This window comes from Myotis myotis, unplaced genomic scaffold, assembly GCF_014108235.1.
Source record: "Myotis myotis isolate mMyoMyo1 unplaced genomic scaffold, mMyoMyo1.p scaffold_m19_p_43, whole genome shotgun sequence".
Taxonomy (NCBI): Eukaryota; Metazoa; Chordata; class Mammalia; order Chiroptera; family Vespertilionidae; genus Myotis; species Myotis myotis.
In genome coordinates, this window is record NW_023416350.1 from 560,092 (window position 1) to 583,133 (window position 23,042).

Below are 23,042 nucleotides of genomic sequence, written 5' to 3' on the forward strand. Positions count from 1 at the left end.
GCGATATGCAAATTAACTGCCAGCCAAGATGGCGGCCGGCAGCCAGGCAGCTTGAAGCGAACATGAGGGTTGCTTGCTTCAGTGATGGAGGAAACCAACGTTCCCCGCCTGCCTTGCCGGCCTCTGAGCTTGCAGTTTGAAACATTGTTACAAATATAGAAGCTTAAAAAAACCCCAGAAACCTGCTTTCAGCCAGCTGGGATCTCAGAGCTGGAGTTGATACAGTGTTTCGATTATAGAACCCAAACAAACCAGATACCTGCTTTCAGCAGCAGAGGCCTCAGAGCTGGAGCCAGAGCTAAAGCTGGCCCAGAATAAAAAAAAAAAGAAAAAAAGGAGCAGTTGGGAGCTTCCGTCACCTGCCAGCCTGAAAACAGCCCTCAGCCCCTCACCCAGGCTGGCCAGGCACCCCAGTGGGGACCCCCACCCTGAAGGGTGTGTGACCAGCTGCAAACAGCCATCATCCCCTCATCCAGGCTGGCCAGGCATCCCAGTGGGGACCCCCACCCTGATCCAGGACACCCTTCAGGGCAAACCAGCCGGCCCCCACCCGTGCACCAGGCCTCTATCCTATATAGTAAAAGGTTAATATGCCTCCCAGCACCGGGATCAGCGTGACAGGGGGCAGCGCCCAAACCCCCTGACCACCCTGCGGCTCTGTGTGTGACAGGGGGCGGGGCCACAACCCTCTGATTGGCCCTGCTCTGTGTGTGACAGGGTGCAGTGCCCCAACCCCCCACTCCCACCCCCACCCACGGGCCCTGCTCTGTGTGTGATGGGGTAGAGCCATAACCTCCCCATCGGCCCTGCCCTGAGTGTGACAGTGGCGGCGCCCCAACCCCCTGATCCGCCCTGCTCTGTGTGTGACGGGGGGCGGTGTGCCAACTCCCCTATTGGCCCTACTCTCTGAGTGGCAGGGGGGAGCTCCTCAACCCCCTGATGGGCCCTACCCTGTGCGTGACAGGGGGGAGCTCCCCAACCCCCTGATGGGCCCTGCTCTGTGCGTGACAGGGTACGGAGCCCCAACCCCCCTGATGGGCCCTGCTCTGTGCGTGACAGGGTACGGAGCCCCAACCCCCCTGATCGGCCCTGCTCTGTGAGTGCCGGGGCAGCGCCCCAACCCACTGATTGGCCCTGCTCTGTGCATGACAGGGGGTGGCGCTGCAACCTCCCCATCGACCCTGCCTTGAGTGTGACAGGGGGCGGTGCCCCAATCCCCCAATCGGCCCTACCCTGAGCGTGACTGAGGGTGGCATCGCAACCTTCCGATCCGCCCTGCTCTGTGCATGACAGGGGGCGGTGCCCCAACTCCCCAATCAGCCCTGCTCTGAGCCCGACCAGGGGCTGCACCTAGGGATTGGGCCTGCCCTCTGCCACCCAGGAGCAAGCCTAAGCCAGCAGGTCGTTATCTCCCGAAGGGTCCCAGACTGCGAGAGGGCACAGGCCGGGCTGAGGGACCCCCCTCCCCCGCCCCCCCCCCATCGCACAAATTTTTGTGCACCAAGCCTCTATTATTAAATAATCATAAGAGAATAAAGTTTTGCATATTCACTACTGGAAACCTACTTTTGCCCCTCCTTGTACTTAGCAAATAAACATGACACATTTGCTAAGTAACACAAGCCGTGGTTTAGCTGTACTTCTCAGAGGTGATCTTATGCAGAAAGGCTGAGTGTGAAAGCGAAATGCCCAGGGATACTGTTCTCCTGCGTTGCTCACCACGTGGCTTCTGTTTCCTCCCACAGAAAGTCATTCGGAACCAGTGGAGACAACAGAAGTAGACGGGGACGTCGAGGTCCCACCCAACAAAGCCAGGGTCCTGCGGGGCCATGAGTCCGAGGTCTTCATCTGTGCCTGGAGCCCCGTCAGCGACCTCCTGGCCTCTGGGTAAGGGCGCCCTCCTGGAGGTGCTCCAGGGCCAGGGTCCGAGCTGCTGGCTGTGCACTGCAATCCCGCCTCATGGAGCTCACTCCCTCTCACCTGCCTGGGGCACCTTCCCAAGTGTGCAGACTGAGGCCTGGGCACCCGTGCTGCCCTCGCTTGGGTACCTCCAATTGTGGTCAAATTGTAGAGAAGTCCTCGTGCCATTTTTTTCCCCCTGGGGTGGGGACTAATGCTGGCATTTAAAATTAGTGCAGCAAAGATAATGCGGAGAGAACCCAGTGAGAAAAGAGAAAGCAGTTCGCATGCATGGCTTTGGATTTATGCCAGGCCTGTCCCCCGGGTCTCTCCTGGTGCCCATGCCAGAGCAGACTGGCCTGGAACCGTCGCCTGCCTCTGCTCCTCTGCTGTGGGCGCTGAAGCGGGTTGCAAGGTGGGAAAAAGGAGAAAACCCGTCAGCGAGCTGAAAGCTGACTGCAGCGCCTTTCCTTCTGCAGGTCCACAGATTCGACTGCGCGGATCTGGAACCTGAACGGAAGCAGCAATGGAGCGTCCACCCAGCTCGTGCTGCGGCACTGTATCCGAGAAAGGGGGCAGGACGTGCCCAGTAACAGAGACGTGACCTCGCTGGACTGGAACGTAAGCACCAAGTGCCTCCCAGAGGCTTGCACATCAGGGCTGCCGCGTGGGGCCCAGGGGTGCTGGTGCCAGGTTGTGTCGGGCAGATGGCTAGCTGCGTCCTCAGTGACCACTCACTCCCAGCACTAGCCCACGTCTTCGAGCAGCCAAGGAAACGTGACTGTCCATCTTGGTATTTCTTTTAAACAATTCTTTTTAATCCTCACCTGAGGATATTTATTGATTTTAGAGAGAGAGGAAGGGAGAGAGAGGGGGAGAAATATTGATGTGAGAGAGAAACACCGATTGGTTGCTGATGGGGACAACCTGGGCGTGTGCCCTGACTGGGAATTGGACCCACAACCTTTTGGTGTAGAAGACGATGCTCCCACCAACTGAGCCACACTGGCCAGGGCTCCGCCTTGGTATTTCAATTGACAGGTGGGACACAGCTCTCTACACCTTCCCTTGCCATTCTCTCTGGCTCTTTGAAGTGTTTATGCAAACTCTGTCATTTTGTCACAAACTCTGTCCTTTCCTACACGATGTTCAAGGCTCACTAAAGTCTCCAACGTGTCATATCTGTTGGCCTGGTATTTGTTGTTGTTAATCCTCACCTGAGGCTATTTTCCCATCGATTTTTTGGAGAGATTGGAGGGGAAGGAGGGAGAGAAAAACATCGATGTGAGAGAGACACATTCATTGGTTGCCCTCTGAACGCCTCCTGACCGGGTCTGGGCATCAAACCTGCAACCCAGGTACGTGTCCTTGACCGGGAATCGAACCTGAGACCTTTTGGTGCTCAGGCCGATGCTCTAACCCCTGAGAAACACCAGCCAGGGCTTTTATATGGTCTTTTTAATTATGTCATTGGGTGAATGGTTGCAACAGATTTTACTTGCCCCTCTTCTCCTCAGCTGTAACACCTTACCTCACCGGTTCTCAACCTGTGGGTCGAACAACCCTTTGGTGGTCGAACAATCCTTTCACAGGGGTCGCCTAAGACCATCCTGCATATCAGATATTTACATTACGATTCATAACAGTAGCAACATTACAGTTATGAAGTAGCAACGAAAATAATTTTATGGTTGGGTCACAACATGAGGAACTGTATTTAAAGGGCCAGACGGTTGAGAAGCACTGCCTTACATATTCATTTAAGACAGTGGTTCTCAACCTTCCTAATGACGCGAACCTTTAATACAGTTCCTCATGTTGTGGTGACCCCCAATTTCATTGTTACAAATTGAACATAATTAAAGCATAGTGATTAATCACAAAAACAATATGTAATTATATATGTGTTTTCCGATGGTCTTAGGCGACCCCTGTGAAAGGGTCGTTCGGCCCCCAAAGGGGTCGCGACCCACAGGTTGAGAATCGCCGATTTATGAGGTGTGTGAGATGAGTAGTTAAATGGGGCTGGTGAGTCTCTTAACTGGGGACTGATTTTTTAAAAAATATATTTTTATTGACTTCAGAGAGGAAGGGAGAGGGAGAGAGAGAAACATCAATAATGAGAGAGAGTCATTGATCGGCTGCCTCTTGCACGCCCCCTACTGAGGATTGAGTCCTCAACCCAGGCATGCGCCCTGACTGGAAATCGAACCATGACCTCCGGGTTCATAGGTCAACACTCAACCCCTGAGCCACACCGGCCGGGCTAGGGACCGATTATTGATGCCAGAATGACCTAGCCCTGGGGTGAGAGGTTTTCTTCGCTTCGTCAGAACTGCCACTGCTAAGCTGTTTCTTTCTGGCCCACAGAGCGATGGGACGCTGTTAGCAACAGGTTCCTACGATGGTTTTGCAAGAATCTGGATGGAAGACGGTGAGTCCTGCCGCCCTCGGGTTGGGGTTGGGGGAGAGCTGCTTTGGTGTGGAGTCACTTCGTGACTGGGCTGTGGCCTTGAAGTCAGCGTGTTTGCTGTTTGTTTACTTACACACAGGTAATCTGGCCAGAACCTTAGGCCAACGCAGAGGCCCCATCTTTGCCTTGAAATGGAACAAAAAGGGGAATTACATTGTGAGCGCTGGTGTGGACAAAGTGAGTACTCTCTTACAATGCATCTCTGAACTGTAGATGCTTATTGGTGTTGAGTCTCCAGGTAGCATCATGGTCTCTGTGAATCCTGAGGCTTTCTGCTTCCCCTGAAGACATCAAGGCAGCTTGTGTGGTGCTTGTTGGTTTTCCTGGCTGTGACCTTGATGTTCATTGATAGCCCGTCATCTCTTTTATTTAAAATATTTTTAAAAAGTTTTTATTGGTGTAAGAGAGGAAGGGTGAGGAGAGATAGAAACATCAATAATGAAAGAGAATCATCGATTGACTGCCTCCTGCACAACCCCTACTGGGGATTGAGCCCGCAACTCAGACATGTGCCCTGACCGGGAATCAAATCGTAACCTCCTGGTTCAAGGTTGACATTCAACCACTGAGCCATGCTGGCCGGCCGCCTGTCATGTCTTTGTCACACGCTCCACAGATGTTTGTGCAAAACATCCCCATTCAATTGAGGTGCACAGTTCAGTGACAGCCTCAAAGCCCAAAATATTGACCATCTGGCCCTTGGCAAAAATAACTTTGCTGAACTCCACACTCGAGTATGACCCTCTAGGTCACTGAATTGTGCATTCTCTGTGTGTGTCTGTCTGTCTGTGTCTCTCTCTCTCTGTCTCTCTGTCTCTCTGTCTCTCTCTCTCTCTTAAGCCAGTAAACCCTTTGTTCCAACTTGGCATCCTCATATCCTATATAATAAAAGCCTAATATGCTAAGTGTCCGGTCAGCCGGTTGGCCGTTGAACCAATCAAAGCGTAATATGCTAATGATATGCTAAGGCTGCCCAACTACTCGCTATGACATGCACTGACCACCACGGTCCCTCCCCGGCTGGCCAATCTCCTGCATCCCTCCCTGGCCCCGATCATGCACCAGTGGGGAACCTCGGCCTGGCCTGCGCCCTCTCTCAATCCAGGCTGAGGGACCCCCTCCAGAGTGCACGAATTTCATGCACCAGGCCTCTGGTCTAATATAAAAAGCTGAAATGCTATGGTTGGCACACCACATAGAGGCTCTCTGGAAACTACCATCGAATTTTTGCTGAGGGGCCCTAATTCAGATGTTACCTACATACCACTGTGTCTTGTATGTGGCTGGTCATTACTGTTGGCCCATTTGGTGCTCCAGGATGGGAGATGGGCACACAGAGCATGGACCTCAGGCCTCAGAGAGCCTTGTGGACTTGCCTAGGGGTGAACTGGTGTGGAGTGGACATAGGTTGGAAGGCAAGCCCTGGGTCCAGACAGTAGTTTCTGCCCTTTCACGGAATTCTAGCCAGTGCTTTGCATCCTCACCTCCTTACCGACTCAGGGCTACTTTTTTTGTATTCATTTCTGATTTTCTACCTGATGATCAGTGTTCACTACCAGGAGATAAGCTATTTGTTTTGTTTGTTTGTTTGTTTTTACAAGCACTTTTAATAATACACAATTTGGGATCAAATTTAGATAATGATTTAGTTATCAAATCTAAGCATAGCTTTAGGGATTCCAAATGATGAAGTAACACTATAGTAGATCAAAATGCTCAAAAGGGTTTATTTGAATATTCTAAAGATTTCTGATGTTGTATTGTGATGAGCTATTTGGTCAGTGAAAGTGCACATTTGAAATTCTGTCAGTCTTTGGGCCATGCGCCGTCTGCCTTTATTGGCCAGCCACGGCGGAGATAATAATGTTCAGAAAGCAATACCCAAGGAGGAAGTGTAATTTCTGAGAATGCTAGCATTGACCTTCAGTGGAAGCTTAACCCGAAGGGGCTATTTCAGAGCCTTAACAGTACTTGCTGTTTTAGAAAATAAATTTCTTTTTTGCCCAGGGTATTTTAATGTAGACATCAACTCCAAAATGACTGATGTAGTGTGCGAAATGGCATCAGATTTGCGAGTTTATGTATTCTCTGCAGCACCTGATTTGTTTGTGAGTGAAAGTGTTAGGCCCACCAAATAAATGAATAAAAGGTGTTCACTGATCTAGAGCTGATCCAAAATGTGGAGAGTCAGGTTTCAGAGGCACTCACTGCTCTGAGTATTTCCTCTGAACATTTCTACAATCCACACTACTTATAATTGGTTCTACTTTCAACAAGAGCTTTATTGTCAGTGACAGGGAGGTGCACTGGTTCCAATTGAGTGAGTTGATGAAGACATAATCCCAGTGGTGTCCCTGAGCTGCCTCCAGTGCTTCCCTGTCTTCCCAGCATCAGGAGGTTCATAAGGATTCCTGTTTGTTTTCCAGGGAAACGGTCTTTCTCCCCTTACAGGCCAGCATGGCTCTGCTCTGCCTACTATCCCCAGTTCAGGGCGTGACCAATGCACAGGACAATTTTCGGAAATGCCCATTTCTTCTTCAGCTCCTCATTCGGAAAAGTGCCAGAAAGATACTTAGATAAGCTTTATTATGAGTTTTCAACTTGTGATGGGAGAGAGGGGATCCCCACCAATTTTTGTAGTTTCCTAATTATCAGTTGTGGCTGCTGCGTTTTGTGGAGTTGCCAACAACACACATGGCTCTCGAGATTGTTACGTATAAAGCACTGGGCTCCACAGACCTAGGCAAAAAGGACTGCCAACGATCTCACTAACAGATACATACTGAACGCATGTTGAAACAATATTTCGGCAATACTGGAGTGAAATAAAACGTGTTGTTAAAAAGTTTTATGGCCGCAGCAACCTTGGTTCATATTTGAGTCACGGCCCTAAAAAAGAAAAAAAGGAAAGGTAGTTTTAACAGTTTTTTTCTTTTTTTAGAACGCTTTCTACAAAACAAAATTCCCCGTGTGGCTCACATTCTGTGTTTACTGGGCAGGGCTGGCGTGAAAGGAGGCGGGGCTCACTGCCTCATCTTGTGTGATAAATTTTCCGAGAGAAAACTTGGCCAGAGGAACAATCACTAATGTTTCCTTTTTGTTTGCGGAGTACAGACAGCAATAATTTGGGATGCCCACACAGGAGAAGCCAAACAGCAGTTTCTGTTTCATTCTGGTGAGTCTTCTGTTTTTGTTTTGTGATCTATATATATAAAAGGCTAATGTGCTAAGTGTCCTTCCCCATCCGGGTAATGACGTCACATAGCAACGCCCGGCTTCCTCTCCCTAGCAACGACTGGCCTCCTTGCAGTTTCTTCAGCCCAGGAACAGGACTTGCTTTATAGCCAGGTGGAAACACTTTACACTGTAACCAAATGTCTGTGAAGCATTTTCCCGTGCCTCATCCCATTTGATCCTCATAGAAGTCCTGGAGTAGGTAGATAGGAGACCCGGTGGAATCCTATTTTCTTTTCATTAGCCAGAAAATGGAGATTTAGAAAGCTTAGAAACTTGACCCGACTGAAAAGAAGTAAGAAATGGGGAACCTTGAAAATGACTTCAGGTTTCTCACTGTGCAGAATGTAGTCAAAAACACTGCTGCAGTTAAATATTTACCCTTTGTTCTCCCTGTGTGATCTACAATAATAATGTGCTTCGTGTTGATATTTACTGCTGTGTTGCTGACAATAACCTGAAAGAGAAGTGGGGGTGCTTCATTGGGCTGGAAAAAGTTTAGCTGCATCAGAAAGCAGGTCTAATTAAGCAAGTTTGTTCTATATCTATAAAAGGCTAAGTTGACTCGTGCATGCAGGATACATATAATGCTCTCACTGGCACCAATCGCACACGTGTGTTTCCACTTCTATTATAGAGAAAGGGCGAATAGTGATATTAAAATATTTCTTCTAATTAATTTCCTTTCAATGTGCATGAATTCGTGCACCAGGCCACTAGTTTGGAAACAATAGCACAGAGTCCCTGTGAAATGTCCCGGGAGGTAATCTTGAATACTCTGAGGAATGTGTCCATGGAATTTAGCTGTAATCATGGTGAGCATTGTTCTTAGGCTTATAAGGTACAGATTCCCCAACATCAAAATGTTAAAAACACCACAGGGAACCAATACCTGGACCAGAGTGGCCTCCTTTCTCCTGCCAGTCCAGGGGGGCTCTGTTGGGAGTCCCTGAGACCCCCCAGATCCGGCAAGTCACGGCTCAGGTTTATCACAGTGAAAGGACACAGCGAAATTGGCCACAAGGGAAAAGGTCACAGGGCGAAATGCAGCACTTGCGGTGGTCTTCTGTGGACCAAGGGCGGGCCCCGTCCCCAGAATCCAGGTGCGACCGGCCACGCGGCAGGGCCTCCTCCAGGGAAGCTCCCTGCAGACTCGGTGTGCAGGATGTTCACTGGGGGCTGGTCCTGCGGGCACTGCCTGCCTGCTCGTACCCAGATGGCAGACTCCTGGAAGGAAGCTGGCATAAACTACGTTGTTTGCAGTTTGGGCACAAAAGCTGCTCTCATCAGTTTATGGAATAGTGGGAACCTTCCAGAAATCCAGGTCCCCAGACGTGGGCCAAGAGAGCAGTGTCAGCCCTGAGGTGGGCAGTCTTTCCCATAGAGCCTTGCAGCCACCGCTGTGGCCTAACCACATCTGTTTTGTGTTGTGGCCACAGCAGGCCACGTGGGGCAGCCCGGGGTCCAGAGAGTCCAGGTTTCCACCTGATCCCTCTTGCTCTGTGGGACTCAATTCTTCCGTGAGGGGCAGCCTCTTAACTTAAAACAAAGATAGCTGCGCACCTCCAGCAGGAGTGGCCTGTCTGGGGACACCAGCGTGAGGGACAGGTGCCCCGTCATGGGCAATGTCTTCCTTGAAGAGGGACACTGAATGTGTGGGCTGAGCGTGCACTGTTGTGTCATGTGTCCCTGAGCGGATGTTGACAAGGGGGCAGAGTGTCTTTCCTGATAGGTAGTTTGGGGTGCCCGGTGATGGCTAAACGGGAGGGCTGAGCCCAAGGACTGCCCCAGATGGCCCGGCACATCTCGGTGTGTGGCGCGGGCTCCAGCAGGGGGCGTGGGTCCTGGAGGGGTGGACTAGGAGGGAAGGTCCCAGCAGGGGCGTGTCACCACGGTGTCAGAGCACAGACACAACGTCTGCTACTCAGTCCAGAACACCAGCAGCGATGGAGGCAGTCACAGAGTGAAGAGACGCGGGATGCCTTGGGTGCCTGTCCTCATAGTTTTCAGGCCACACCACATACATCTTTTATAGCCACTGGTGAGTTTTATCGTTGGTGTTGCTTTCATCTCACACCACTGATGGCGCGGACGGTGCTGAATGTGTTACAGAATGTGTCTCCCCACCAGTAAGTGGGCACCTCTCCAAAGGCAGACAGCTCGGGAGCCCAGCCTACGTGTGTTAGAATGCATGTAACGTGATATTTACCGTTAGGACATAGGATCCACACATCCTCCCTCTGTTCCCGCCCACAGCCCCCGTTCTCGATGTGGACTGGCAGAACAACACGACCTTTGCCTCCTGTAGCACAGACAAGTGCATTCACGTCTGCAGACTCGGCTGCGACCGCCCCGTCAGAACCTTCCAAGGACACACAGTAAGTGCCAGGCCTGACGACGGGACTCGCGTCCACGGGAACGTGCTGGGCGGTGGGCGCCGTCTCCTTTGTGCCTCGGGTTAAAAGATGCTGTGACGGCCGACTTACCCCTTGAATTTTTAAAGGACAGGGACATGTTTGCAGCGTTATTTCCTAGACCCTATTAAAATACCGCTGACATTTCTTTAAGCAGTTTTGTCAACTGCTTTTTGAATTTATTTTTTCCTCCTTCTCTCTCATACTCAAATCTCTGATACCACCATGGCTCTCACCTCACTGTGTTCTTGGGGGTGGGGTTAATAAAAAAGATGCTGTGCCTGCAGCCCTGTGCTGCTTGGGCTGTTGTAGTATCTCAGGTGGTTGCATTAACCCAGGTATGGCCAGGCCGTGGAGAAAACACAGACCCTGAGATGAACCAGATGTTGGATTTTGAAGGAAGTACTTAAAATAGCTATTAGACAAATGTGTGAGGACATAAAGGAAAGGGTGCTCGTCATGAGTGAATAGATGGGGAATGTCAGCAGAGAAAAGAAAACTATTATTTTTAAAAAAGCAGTGAAATGGAAATCTGACAGCTGAGAGGTTCAGTGTCTGAAATGAAATTTTAATATGTGGGTTTAACAGCCGATTGAGGTTGCAGAAATAAGGCTAATGAACCTGAAGAGAAATAAAAATAGCCAGTTTTCTTGAATTTGATGGAAAATGTCGACATTGGTTTTTAGAGAGAGTGAAGGGAGGGAGGGAGCAAAAGAGAGAGAAACATTGATGTGAGAGAGACACATCCATTGGTTGCCTCCTGCATGCACCTCGACCAGGACTGGGAATCAACCTGCAACCCAGGTGTGTGCCCTGACTGGGAATCGAACCGGACACCCTTCGGTGCACAAGCTGGTGCTATAACCACTAGGAAACACTGGCCAGGGTGAAAGTGATCTTCAATGTCAATCTCAAAACAACTGGTCGTATTGGTTTTCTGTGCTGTGCTTATTGGATGTAAATGCAGTTGCGATTTTTTTCTTAGCGTTGTGGATGTGGGTGACGGCTTTGCATGGTATGTGGCCTTGCTTTTTACATAAATGAAAGGCAGAGTAAGAAACAGAGGGAAATGTGTGGGTCCTGGACTGGTCTTCCATACCCAGGGTAACTGAATAGTCTGCAGAGATGATGGAGTGCCCCCCTACCCCACCCCGCTGGACGGTTGTGGTACCTACTCACAGGCCTTTATTTCTTGGTAAAATCCTTTGCTCTCTTTCAGAATGAGGTTAATGCCATCAAGTGGAATCCCTCTAGAATGTTGTTGGCGTCCTGCTCGGATGACAGTACATTAAAGGTAACGTGGAAGGATGGGCTGTTTGATCCCAGGCAGCCCCTCAACTGAGTGCGGGTCTTATGGTCACGGCTGCTCTGGGTGATGATTTTGTAACGAACACTCTTCCCGCTGCTAGAAGTTTGCCCCATTGCTCCTGCTGCTGCTGGTGCCCCCAGGATTCTCCCACCCCTCTGTCTGGGCAGCGACCCCCCTCAGTGAGCTTCCCCAGGGCCCCAAACCTGAGGCACGCTCACAGAGTGACGGTGCTGAGCCGTTCCTGGCTGGAGAAAGAGCACCTGCTCACATTCTGCCCGATGTGTTCTCTAGATCTGGAGCATGAAGCAGGACACATGCGTCCATGACCTGCAGGCTCACAGCAAAGAGGTCTACACCATAAAGTGGAGTCCGACCGGGCCCGCCACCAGCAACCCGAACGCCAACATCATGCTCGCAAGGTAAGAGGGGGACGGCCCACAACCCAGTCCCACGCGGCTCCCAAAAGCAACCTTGCTCCCCGTGGCTGTAACAGTTATTATATCAGAGGGAACAGAAAAGTTATTTTGTAAAAGTTGTGGCCAGTAGATGTTACTTGAACCCGCAGGGAATAGGAATGTGGCCAGTAAACGTTATTTGCTAAAGTGTGTTGTGAATGAGTTCCCGTCCTTCCAAACTGTACAAAGAGTAGCTCCCCTGGACAGGGCCCACGAAACAGCGCTGTGCAGTGACGCCTGAGCTATGCAGTGACGCCCGAGTCGGTGCGGATCCCTGTCACCACCGGGCTGGTGGGAGGGTGGATTACGTGTCCAGGCTTCCAGCATGTGGCTTTGTGAAGGTTTTCATTACGACAGACAAAGGAAGCGGAGTGCACTGCGACCTTGGTTTACTCGGTCCAACTCGGTGGCGTGAATTCTGAGTGGCAGTAAAGGGCTCCCCCACCCTAGCCAGGGCTGACCGAGCCATATATATAGTGCACCCCCCTACCCCCAAGCAGCAGATTCTTCCCAGAATTGGGGAGAGGGCACGTGGCCGCGATGGGCAGCCCAGAACCACATCGCCTCAGGCTGCACTGCACAGAACTGTCTCGGCCCAGTGCTCACGGACTCCATCCAGGTCCTGTGTTTAATAAGAACGCCTAGAAAAAGAAGCTGAAGAGATTCTGGGCAGGATATGCCGGCCTCCTTCAGGATGGGGATCCAGGTGCACACAGCGAGGGGTGTGTCCCGCTGGAGAAGACAACGCTGGGGAGGAACGTCCGGGTCCCAGGAAGCAGTGGTGGGCTTCTGCCACTGCAGAGCAGGGGTGGTCGGGGACAGGTGGCAGGTGGCACAGCTCGTGGATACGGAGGGACTCCCCATCTCTGCCGCATGGCACAGGCCGGTCAGTCTCACAGCAGCAAGGATCCTTGTTGCTGAAAGTGCTCGACCCAAGGCCGCTTCTTAGAAAACAGGGAAGGAAGGAATTCCTGCATCAGCTGAGAGGCCCACTGTCCTTTCAGCCAAGTATGAAGGGGACAGGCAATGCCAGTGAGTCCCCGTTCAGAGAGAGAGAACACCAAATAGCAGCTCTTGTATGTGTTTTTCTTTTACGTTTGAAAAGAAAACTTGCAGCTCTCGGAATATGATGCCATATTTGCATGTGATTATATTTTAACTCCCATTGCACTAAAACTTGTGTTCCCTTAATTTGCCATTTTTCCAAATATTTTGGTTGGTAACCATAAATGTTGTGTTGTGTTTTTGATTTTTCATTTTTTAAAATTGACTTCAGAGAGGAAGGTAGAGGGAGAGATAGAAACATCAATGATGAGAGAGAACCATTGATTGGCTGCCTTTTGCATGCCAATCACTGGGCATCGAGCCCATAACCCAGGCATGTGCCCTGACCAGGAATCGAACTGTGACCTCCTGGTTCATAGGTTGATGCCCAACCACTGAGCCACACCAGCTGAACTAAATGTTGTATTTTAAATTTACTGCATTTAAGGAAATGTAGTAAATATTCTATAGACATATTTATCGTCTGTGTCTATAGGAAATGCAGAAACAAATGAACATGAAATCAATGTTTCCCCAATAACCATCCAAAAAAAGAAGAAAGGAATTGCTTTATAACAATGGCCTTGTTGTCGATGTATCTGAGTCACACTTAGCCGTGATGAAGCGTACCTGTTACTGTCTCTGGAAATGTAAAAGCTGTGAAAGGAAAACCACAGATGATAGATGTACATATTAGAGAAATAGAAGATCCCCGTGTCTATGGTGATGTTTCCTCCCTTTTCCTAGCGCTTCGTTCGATTCCACCGTCCGGCTGTGGGACGTGGAGCGTGGCGTGTGCATCCACACGCTCACCAAACACCAGGAGCCTGTCTACAGTGTCGCTTTCAGCCCCGACGGCAAGTACCTGGCCAGCGGCTCCTTTGACAAGTGTGTGCACATCTGGAACACTCAGGTAATCCCCGATTCCTTTCACCCAAGTCAAATTTCAGTGACCCAGGCTCAAAATGGTCGCTGGGGAGTTTGTGCTGAGTCGCTTCTAAGTCCCTGGCATGAAACCCTCTGCCTGCCTCATCCTTTTCTGGGGTACCAGCCGTCATCTCAAACAACCGTAACCCAGTCCTCTTGTCTCCAGAGATGCTGCCCTCGAGGTACTAAGATTGAGGCGACAGGTGTCATTCCATTTGCACTTTCCGGGGGCCCAGCTAAAGGGGCGGGGCCAGCCACTCCCCATCGTGTAGCATATGGGAGGGTACAAAGGCATATCTGTTTGCTTTGTTGTGCCATTTTGATTTTTCTAATGAAAATAGTTTATGTTTCTGTGGGAAAGGGTATGTTGGTATTGGGTTGTGCTATTGGCAGAACTAAAAGGAGACAGCATTTGAGTAAATGTAGCCATGGGTATCGCTGGCTGCACCTGAGGACAACAGATTCTGAATATAAAGAGTGGAAGTGGGTGGGAGTTAGAGCAGGGAGTGTTATGTTGGGGAGTCACCTCTCGGTTCTCTAGCTGATGGAAGAGAAATGGTCGGAGCCATTGCAAACAGCCAGTGATCCAATTTGTGTGACTTTAGGGTGGATTAAATGGCCTCCCCTCTCCCCTTCTAACCCAGTCTGCCTTCCAGCTTCCCTGTGGCTGGGTTGAAATTGAGGTGCATTTTAATTGAGTCCATGCCCCCTTGTGGGAAGGGTTGGTAGTACATGAAGCAGGTGAACTGGCACGGGGTCCATGGAGGTCCACTGAGACCTCAGGCTTCCAGAATCTGCCTCCGATGGGCTGCATCCTCTTAGAGAGGGAGAGATGAGGGTGGGCCCCAGGCGGAACCAGCCTGCTGCCAGGCCTCACAGCCCAGATAGGCCAGGTGGAAAACGTGCATCCAGCAATACTGTGCGAGAGTCCCTCTTCATAGAAGCAGTGATGGGTGGATTTGTAAAATGACATCATAGAAAAATGGCATTAGGTATTGCCAAAAACTCATCAAATTATGTCACTCCTGTTTTATAAATCACAAACCTCTTTGATCCTCAGTGAGAGGATGCCTGGTTTTGAAAGTAGAAGTGGGAGAAGGGCCCTCACTCTCCCGGGGGCAGAGCAGGAGAGCAGCAGGGGCAGAGCAGGGACGAGAAGGCGGCCTGGCGGGCAGGGCGCCCTGGGCAGGTTCTAAATATAAGTATGTATATAATACTAGAGGCCCGGCGCCGGCGCACGGGGTCCCTCAGCCTGGCCTGCGGGGATCAGGCCAAAACCTGCAGTCCAACATCCCCCAAGGGGTCCTGGAGTGGGAGAGGGCACTCGCTGGGCCGCTCCTGTGTTGAGCGTCTGCCCCCTGGTGGTCAGTGTGTGTCATAGCTATGGGCGGTGGCTGTAGATAGATTGTGGGCTTGCTCCCCCCCAGGTCCCACCCCCTTAGCTCCTGACCGCTGCTTTGCTTTGCAGAGTGGGAGGCTCGTCCACAGCTACCGAGGCACTGGCAGCATCTTCGAGGTCTGCTGGAACGCCCAAGGGGACAAAGTGGGCGCCAGCGCGTCCGATGGCTCTGTAAGCAGCACCAGGGTTTGCTGGGGGGAGGAGGGTGTGGGGCCGAAAGGGGAAACCCCAGGCAGCTGATACTCAGGGCAGAGGCTGAGAACCTTGCTCCTGCCTCAGCCCCACATTTGTGCCCCTAGCCTGACCCTCTGCTGATAAAGGTATGACCTGCATTCCATAGGTCTCCTGGGTCCCGGGGCCCTGTGACTCTGTGGGGCGGGGGTGGTGGGAGGGCTGGCCGAGTGTCCTGTAGCCCCCACATGTTCCCAGAGGCCATGAGCACAGGCTTGAGTTGTCATGGGCCCTGCCTCTAGGCATCTGGGCTGTGACACCTGCCCGTGGCCACTGCCTCTGCGTTACTTCCCGGTTGGTCAGAGGCTCGGCCCCTCAGGTGTAGCATAGCTTCTCTGAATGTTCCGGACTGTGTGCCAATAAAACTTTATTTATAAAGCATAGTGGGTGGGCCTGATTTGGTTCATGGGCCGTGTAATTTGCCAACCTGGGTTCTGTGTGTTTGAAGGTAACGGGCTCTCTGTTTCCTTGCAGGTGTGTGTGTTAGATCTGCGAAAGTAAACGGAGTGTTGCAGGAAAGAGAAGAGAATTCTAACCCACCAGCAGTTCGCGTGGGGTGGGTGGGGGTGGGGGGGCATCCTGTGGGCTCCAAACTGCACGGGCGTGGCGTGTGGGCGTGGACTTTGAAGTCAGCTCCTCCTGGGCCCTGGGCGCCTTTATCTTTCCTAGTTCTTGTCAAAAAGTTTCAAACACACACAATTGTATCAGAGGTGGGAGAGTGGTTTCCACAGGGACATCTGTTGGGAAAGCGTGACGCCTCCAGCGGGATGGTCCCAGTTTGGTTCCCACCCAGACAGGCTCTGAGGGCTGAGACTGGAGGGGAAAAAAGCTGTGGCAAAAGAGAAGAGAAGCGAAAAAGGCTGCAATAACCGAAAGGGGGTGGGAGAGCTCTGCCCGCGTGCTGCCTGTTGCCCTAACAATTCGGACACTCCCGTCGCCCTCGCCAAGAATGTTCAAAGCCCAGCCTGTGCCGCTGAAATGCGGGGCTTGTGATCCCGGCGCCCCCGTTTCACACAACCTTCTTTGTCAGGTGGCTTTTCTGTCGGTTGGAATCCTGTCGACTGGGCCTTCCGTCCATGATGGGGCCTGTTCCCCTTCCTCATTGCCTGTCCCACCACCTTCTTTCTCCATTCAGCGTGTCTTGATTTGCTGTTGATGCGGCCTTGGGGACACGACAAAATCTTTGCAGGACAGCTTTCTTGCCCCTCCCCTCTCCCCCTCTCCCTCCCCTGCTCCCCTTTATCATAGTTGTTTCAGATCCTAGGTCTTGAGGGCACTTTTGGCGCAAAATAAGTGCTTTATGTAGGAAGGCAGGGCAGGGTGACTTTTTACAGGAGGAAAGAAAAATGACTTAAGGAGAGCCCAGAGTATTTTTGGGGGGGAAATATTTTTATGTTAAAGCAATTTTAAAATCCTAAAATAGCCATCAGACAGAGATAGCTTTGTGTGGTTTCATATTTTAAAATATTCTAGGGAGCTGTTCCCGTTGCAGGGCAGGGGGGGCGGGAGGGGGAGTGGAGGCGCAGACCCGGGACTAGCGGGATTTCCTCGGCGGAGGGAGAAGTCCCGCTCTTGGCTGGGGAACAACGTGGGATCTCCCCAGGAGTCCCCTCTGTAGCCCTGGGAGGGAACTGAAGAAGGGTGCACTGTGACCCCAGGAGCCCGTCCCAAACCAGCCGGTACTGAGGAAGCCATAGAAGCAGACTGCTTTGCCGTGTGGCCTGTTGGTGGCACCTCCTTCACGGTCGGCCACTGCCCCAGTGCTGCTGGGCAGGCTTGGCACGGCTGACCCCTGGCGGGCAGGGACAGAAGTGAACGGGCAGGGAGGCCCCTGCACCCGCAAGGTGGACTAAGGGTAGAGTGTCACCCATCACCTCCGCTGTCTCCATCTCTTCTTTCTGCGCCAAGAGACTAGGTTTTCTTTTTTTAATAATGAACCTTTTTTACTATTTTTAAATTAAACGAGTTTGCGTTTCCACGGGAATCTCCTTTCATTGGATGAGGTGGCCTTTGCACTGTCAGCGCGATGCTGACCTGGTTTTGAAAGTAGCAGTGGGAGAAGGGCCCTCACTCTCCCGGGGCCAGAGCAGGAGAGCAGCAGGGGCAGAGCAGGGACAGGAAGGCGGCCTGGCGGGCAGGGCGTCCTGGGCAGGTTCAGCCACTGTGTCCCAGCTAGGAGATGAGACAGGATGCTGCTATTCAGGGGCGGTGCCGGGCAGGTGAGTGCATCTGAGAGGCCTGGACTGTGCTGGATCTGCGACAACATCGCCAGGCCCCGTGGATCCGTGACTTCCTTGAGTCTGAGCCAGAGAAGGCCCCAAAGTGCTTTTCCGAGTTGGGTGTTTAATTTGGGCTGTTGCCAAGCGCGAAGTCTAGGAAGTCACCACACTCATCTTTGAGGGCAGCCGACACCCGGACCACGTTGAGCATTTCCGCCCTGAGAAATCATTAGGTTTGGGGCACAGGGTGCGGAGGTTCGGACACCGCCTGACCGCTCCCCCGACAGGAACCTGCGCTTCTCTGCAGAGCATCGCCGCCCAGGGCCGCCGGGAACCCTTGTCCCTGGAAAGTGGGGCCGTGTCCCGGCACTGTTTGCCTCCTTACAGCGCTTAATGTAACGCCTACGTGTTAGTGACCAGACGTGGCCTTGGTCTGAGCAGGCTGGCCCGGCCCGGGAGGCGAGGGCCGCGCACCGCATGCCGGGGACTGGGGTTTCCTTCTGTCCGGTGCGGTGCGCTTTGTCCCACGGAAGGCCTACTTCGCTCTGCTTATTTTCCTCTTGAAACCTGTTCCTTTTTTTCCAAGTCGTGTCGCTTGTCAAACGCAGACGCGTTCCTCCGCCCCTCCCCTGGGTTTTGGACTCTGGCTTCTGGGTGTGTTTGTCCATCAGATGTGCCAGCCGTGCGCGTGGTTCCCGCCAGCGCCTCCCGATCTGTCCGCCCACCCGCACCCCACGCTCTGGCCAAGAACCACCTGGCACTTCGCAGCCCATTTGCTAGGATAGGATCAACGGGTCCTATTCGGGCTCTTGAATAAATGGCTCTATTTTGATGCGAGAGAACGTGGTGGGTGTGCTTTCTTCGTCCCGCTCGCCCACTGGGGCCCGCGACACCCCGATGCGTAGACACGCGCGTTCTCCCCACAGGAGGGAGCCTCCCCCGGGCCCGCTGCTGGCCAATCCCGGGCCGTCGGGGGCTATGAGGCTGCTGTTCTCAGGGGCGTGTTCGAAAATGCAGGCTCTCCCATCAGGAGTGAGTGATGTCCTGCTGTCCCGGGGGCTGTGGGAGCGTGGGTTCCGGGATGAACGGGGGTCGTTTGCAGAAATCGGGGCGCTGGCCCTGAGTGTGCACCGCTACCCACGCCCGCTGAGCAGCTCCACTGCCGTGTGCCCCGTGGGCCGGGTGTTGCCATCCATGCGCTTTAGTCCCCGGCAGGCGTGGCGTGACTTTGCTAGTTAACGAATGCCCCTGCCTGTGTCAGGGAGGCGGTTGTATCCGGGACACTGAGGCACAAAGCGGTCACGGTGACATTTTCCTCCTCGTGCAACTCGGCCCTGCGTGGGGGCAAAGCTGAGGCTGGGCCCTCCCTGCCTCTGTGGTCCCGGGTTGTCGGGTGCAGCCCGCTTCCTTCCTTCTCTTTAGCCCCGGCCCCCACGGGGTGGGTTTGGGGAGCGGTTCCCAGCAGCCCAGCCCTCCTGCAAAAGCACAGCAGACCCAGCAGGACGCTGTAGTGAATACGGGCGGGGAGCAGAGCTCAGTTCAGCGCCTGGGGTGGAGGTGAGGGAGGGGGGCTGTGTGGTGGGACTCAGGGCTTCAGCGATGATGCTGTAACGGAACGGCTTCCCTGGGAAGTGGATGGGGACACAGACCCCCTCAGGTAACGGGACCCTTCTCTGCAGTGACTTCAACACGTTCCCTTTACCCACTGAGCTCGGCTTCATGGACGTGTTGGTGGAACGTGTCCACTCACTGAACGGAGAGTTTTTGGTTCACTGCCCACATCGCTGCGCTGTCCGTGAAGGAGATGGGGATGTCCTTCGTGTTCACGCCTGCGGGGCTGGCTGTTGGTTACTGTGCAGGGAACCTGGGCATCACTTTGTGAGCTGCCTGGGAGGGGAGCAAGGGGGGAGCAGGGCCGTGCCTCTGCAAAAAGCTCGGAATGTGGTCAGATGGTCTCCCCCAGTCTGGCTCCTTTTTCTCTGAAGCATCTCATCCTCTTGGAGAGTAAGCAAGGCAGGAGGGCGGGCTCCACCTGCAGGGGGGCTGGGGAGCTCCGGGGCAGGACTGCCCAGAAACCTGAAGTTCCTGTTCTGGAAAATGGGGGCACTGAGTAGCAATCATTGTCCTCACTCAAAAGCCACTTACAGGTCTGGCCCGTGTGGCTCGGTGGTTAGAGCATCAGCCCCCGCAACAAAGGGTCTCCGGTTTGATTCCCAGTTAAGGGCACATACCAGGGTTGCAGGTTCACTCCCCGGCTATCAGGGCACATGTGGGAGGCAATCAATTGATGTGTCTCTGTCACATCAATGTCTCTCTCTCTGCCCCCGCCCCTTCAAATCTAAAAATTAATGGAAAAATATCCTCTGATGTGAATTAACAACAACGAAAAATATACTTATGGAGGAAATGACTGCAGTAATGCTCTATCATCGCTATGAAATAAAATTAGCTTGAGCAGACTCATTCACAAGCCTTTTGTGTGGTGACAAACTGACCAGTAAGTTAAAATGAACCGGAGCATCCTTCTACCCAAACGACACCCCAGCTACACCTTTGTCAACCCAAACTCCTGTGTGGGCCCGGGTTCCAGAAGCTCTTCAAGAGCTCCCTCCGCAGCTCCCCCTCCTCCTCTCGTAGCTTTCATTGCCCTAAGCATCCCAGTGGTTTCTAGTACCTGCCATCTGAGCCACAACAAAACGTCCCCTGCAGACATAGCATCACTGGGAAATTGCTGGAAACCAAGCACTCCCCTTTATTCGTTTGTTTGCTCCATGACTGTCTCTTACTCACCAACGTGACACACCACGCCCACAACGCTCCTGTGTGTCCCCAGTGCCTGGGCATGGCTCAGTGTCTGGAGTGGCCATGAGCAGTCACAGCCCCTCGCTCATGGGCACTAGCTTCTCACTTGCATCTAATTGGCTCTGCAGAGTCCTGTGCCTTCTTCCAACTGCAAGGAAGCTGGGAAGGCGAGCAGCTAGTGTCTTTGCCCCTAGAGTGGGAGTGGGGCTGTGCCCCTCAGGTAGGGGGTTTTCAAATAGAAGAGGCTGTTGATGCTGGGGGCAGACTGTCAATACAGAGATCAAGAATGCAGACACCCCCCCCCCCATTCCTGTCCCATTGGGATCAGCTCCACATGAAGGAATGTGCGAGCTGGGCAGCATGGTGACAGTGCCCTGGATCTGTCTGCGGCCACGCCACTCCAGAAGCACAAACCCAAAAGCTCCCTGCAGAGCCTCTCTACAGTGAAAGGGAGTCCTGGCTGTGTTTAAAGGTGTCACATGGCAGAGGTGCCTTCAATGTCCTCACAAAACACTCTTGTTTTGCTCCAGACACCTAGCTGGCTTACAACGCCAACGCATATTACAATATTTCTGCCAAATTATCTATGTATCATCTATATCTATCTATATAGACTCTCTATATATATTATACACATATATGTGTGTGTGTGTGTGTGTGTGTGTGTGTGTGTATAATTTTCCAACTGATGGAAAGATAAGAGACCTTGGCAATGGTGTGAGCATAAATAAGATTCTATGGATTCCTGAGACTGAATTGCTCAGTATAGCTTGGAGACCAAATGCTGAATTCCTCATCAAAGCTGCCTCTCTGACACACTCATGTGGTGCACAGAGAACATTCAGCCCCATGTGAGGACCAAAGGCTGAATTAATAAACAGAACTGCCTCTTCTGCGCCCTCTTGTGGTGCATGCAGAATATGCAGCCTCATGTGGAGACTAAAGACTGAATTCCTGATGGGAGCTGTCTCTCCGCACCCTCTTGTGGTGCACCAAGAACATGCAGCTGCATATAGGGACCAAAGGCTGGATTCTGATCAAACCTGTCTCTTTTGTGCCCTCTTGTGGTGCACGAAGAATATGCAGAGCATATTTGGGGACAAAGGCTCAATTTTGAACTATGTTTTTAAAGATTTACATTTTCTATTATAAAAAGGAGCCCTAGCTGGTGTTGCTAAGTTGTTAGAGTATCAGCCTCAGATGAATAGAGTGTTGGTTCCCCAGACTGAAGGGTCATAGGTTCAATTCCAGTCAAGGGCATATACTTTGGTTGCAGGCTCCATCCCTGTCCCCAGGTTGGGGCAAGTGCAGGAGGTAGCCAATCGATGTGTGTCTCTCACATTGATATTTGTCTTGCTTTCCCTCTCTCCCTCCCTTCCACTCTCTCTAAAAACCGATGGAGCCCAGTTAGCATGGCTCAGTGGTGATCGTCAACCTATGAACCAGCAGGTCATGGTTTGATTCCCGGTCAGGGAACATGGCCAGGTTGTGGGTTCAATCCCCAGTGTAGGGCATGCAGCAGGCAGCCAATCAATGATTCTCTCTCAGCATTGATGTTTCTATCTTTCCCTCTCCTTTCCTCTCTAAAATCAATAAAAACTTATTTTAAAAAATGAAAAAATTGTCCTTGGATGAGGATTACAAAAAAAAAAAAAAAAAAAGCACTCTGATGCCCTGATCGGTTTGGCTCAGTGGATGGAGCACCGGCCTGCGGACTCAAGGGTCCCAGGTTTGATTCCGGTCAAGGGCATGTTCCTTGGTTGCAGGCACATACCCAGTGGGTCGTGTGCAGGAGGCAGCTGATCGATGTTTCTCTCTCATCAATGTTTCTAACTCTCTATCCCTCTCCCTTCCTCTCTGTAAGAAGTCAATAAAATATATTTTTTAAAAAGGCACTCTGAGTATTTTAAAATGTTGAAAGATTTAAAATGTCACTGTATTAACAAGTTGGAAGATATTTAAAAATTTTCAAGAAAGAGGAGAACCAAGATGGCGGCATAGGTTAACGCCAGAGTTTGCTGCCTTGAACAACTACTTCAAAAGTGAAACTAAAAGACGGAACGGACATCACCCAGAACCACAGGAATGCTGGCTGAGTGGAAGTCCTACAACTAGGAGGAAAGAGAAACGCATACGGACACTCAGAGGAGGCGCAGTGCTGAAGTCAAATTCTGAGGTGCGGAGTGCGCGGAGCGGGCTGGCGGCAGAGGGCGCGGTTGGCGTTTTCAATCGGGAGGGAGTCGCAGACTCTGAGCTCCAGATCCGGGCGAGTCTTTAGGGACTCGGACTCAAACGGGAGAAGCGGGACTGTCTGGCTTCGGTCAGAGCGAGTGCAGCTTTCTCTCCGAGGTTTGCAGCGGGTGCTGGGACTCAGAGAGGCAGAGCCCTTGGGGACAGGACTGAGAGCCGCCATAACTGCTCTCTCCGTCCCACCCTGTTGATCCTGTGCGACCCGCCCCGCCCCGCCCAAGCCCTGCACAGAGGCATTTGCCGGATAGCCTCAGGCAAACGCCAGATTAGCACCTCCCTAGAGGACAGAAGTTCTCTCACTGCAGACACACCTGATTCTCATAGCCACTTGGCCTGGAGGTCAAACCCTCCCTGGTATTAGCTACAACAATCAAGGTTTAACTATA

The 23,042-nt window shown here is 52.1% G+C and overlaps 1 protein-coding gene and 1 non-coding gene across 2 annotated transcripts in view; both read left to right on the top strand.

The window, feature by feature from the left end:
• The window catches only part of LOC118655210 (F-box-like/WD repeat-containing protein TBL1X), a 34,071-nt gene extending 15,628 nt beyond the window's left edge, over positions 1–18,443 (top strand). Inside the window, exons 2-12 of the mRNA XM_036306746.1 lie at positions 1,746–1,887; positions 2,379–2,520; positions 4,270–4,333; positions 4,452–4,549; positions 7,487–7,547; positions 9,863–9,984; positions 11,240–11,314; positions 11,621–11,748; positions 13,576–13,741; positions 15,224–15,325; positions 15,860–18,443. Coding sequence (XP_036162639.1) covers positions 1,746–1,887; positions 2,379–2,520; positions 4,270–4,333; positions 4,452–4,549; positions 7,487–7,547; positions 9,863–9,984; positions 11,240–11,314; positions 11,621–11,748; positions 13,576–13,741; positions 15,224–15,325; positions 15,860–15,886 — 1,127 coding nt within the window. The 3' untranslated portion in view covers positions 15,887–18,443. The remainder of the gene's footprint in view (positions 1–1,745; positions 1,888–2,378; positions 2,521–4,269; positions 4,334–4,451; positions 4,550–7,486; positions 7,548–9,862; positions 9,985–11,239; positions 11,315–11,620; positions 11,749–13,575; positions 13,742–15,223; positions 15,326–15,859) is intronic.
• LOC118655239 lies at positions 2,189–2,317 on the top strand. Its single transcript, XR_004967227.1, has one exon. It is a non-coding gene; the product is annotated as a small nucleolar RNA SNORA42/SNORA80 family (small nucleolar RNA).
• Positions 18,444–23,042: the final 4,599 nt, after the last annotated feature.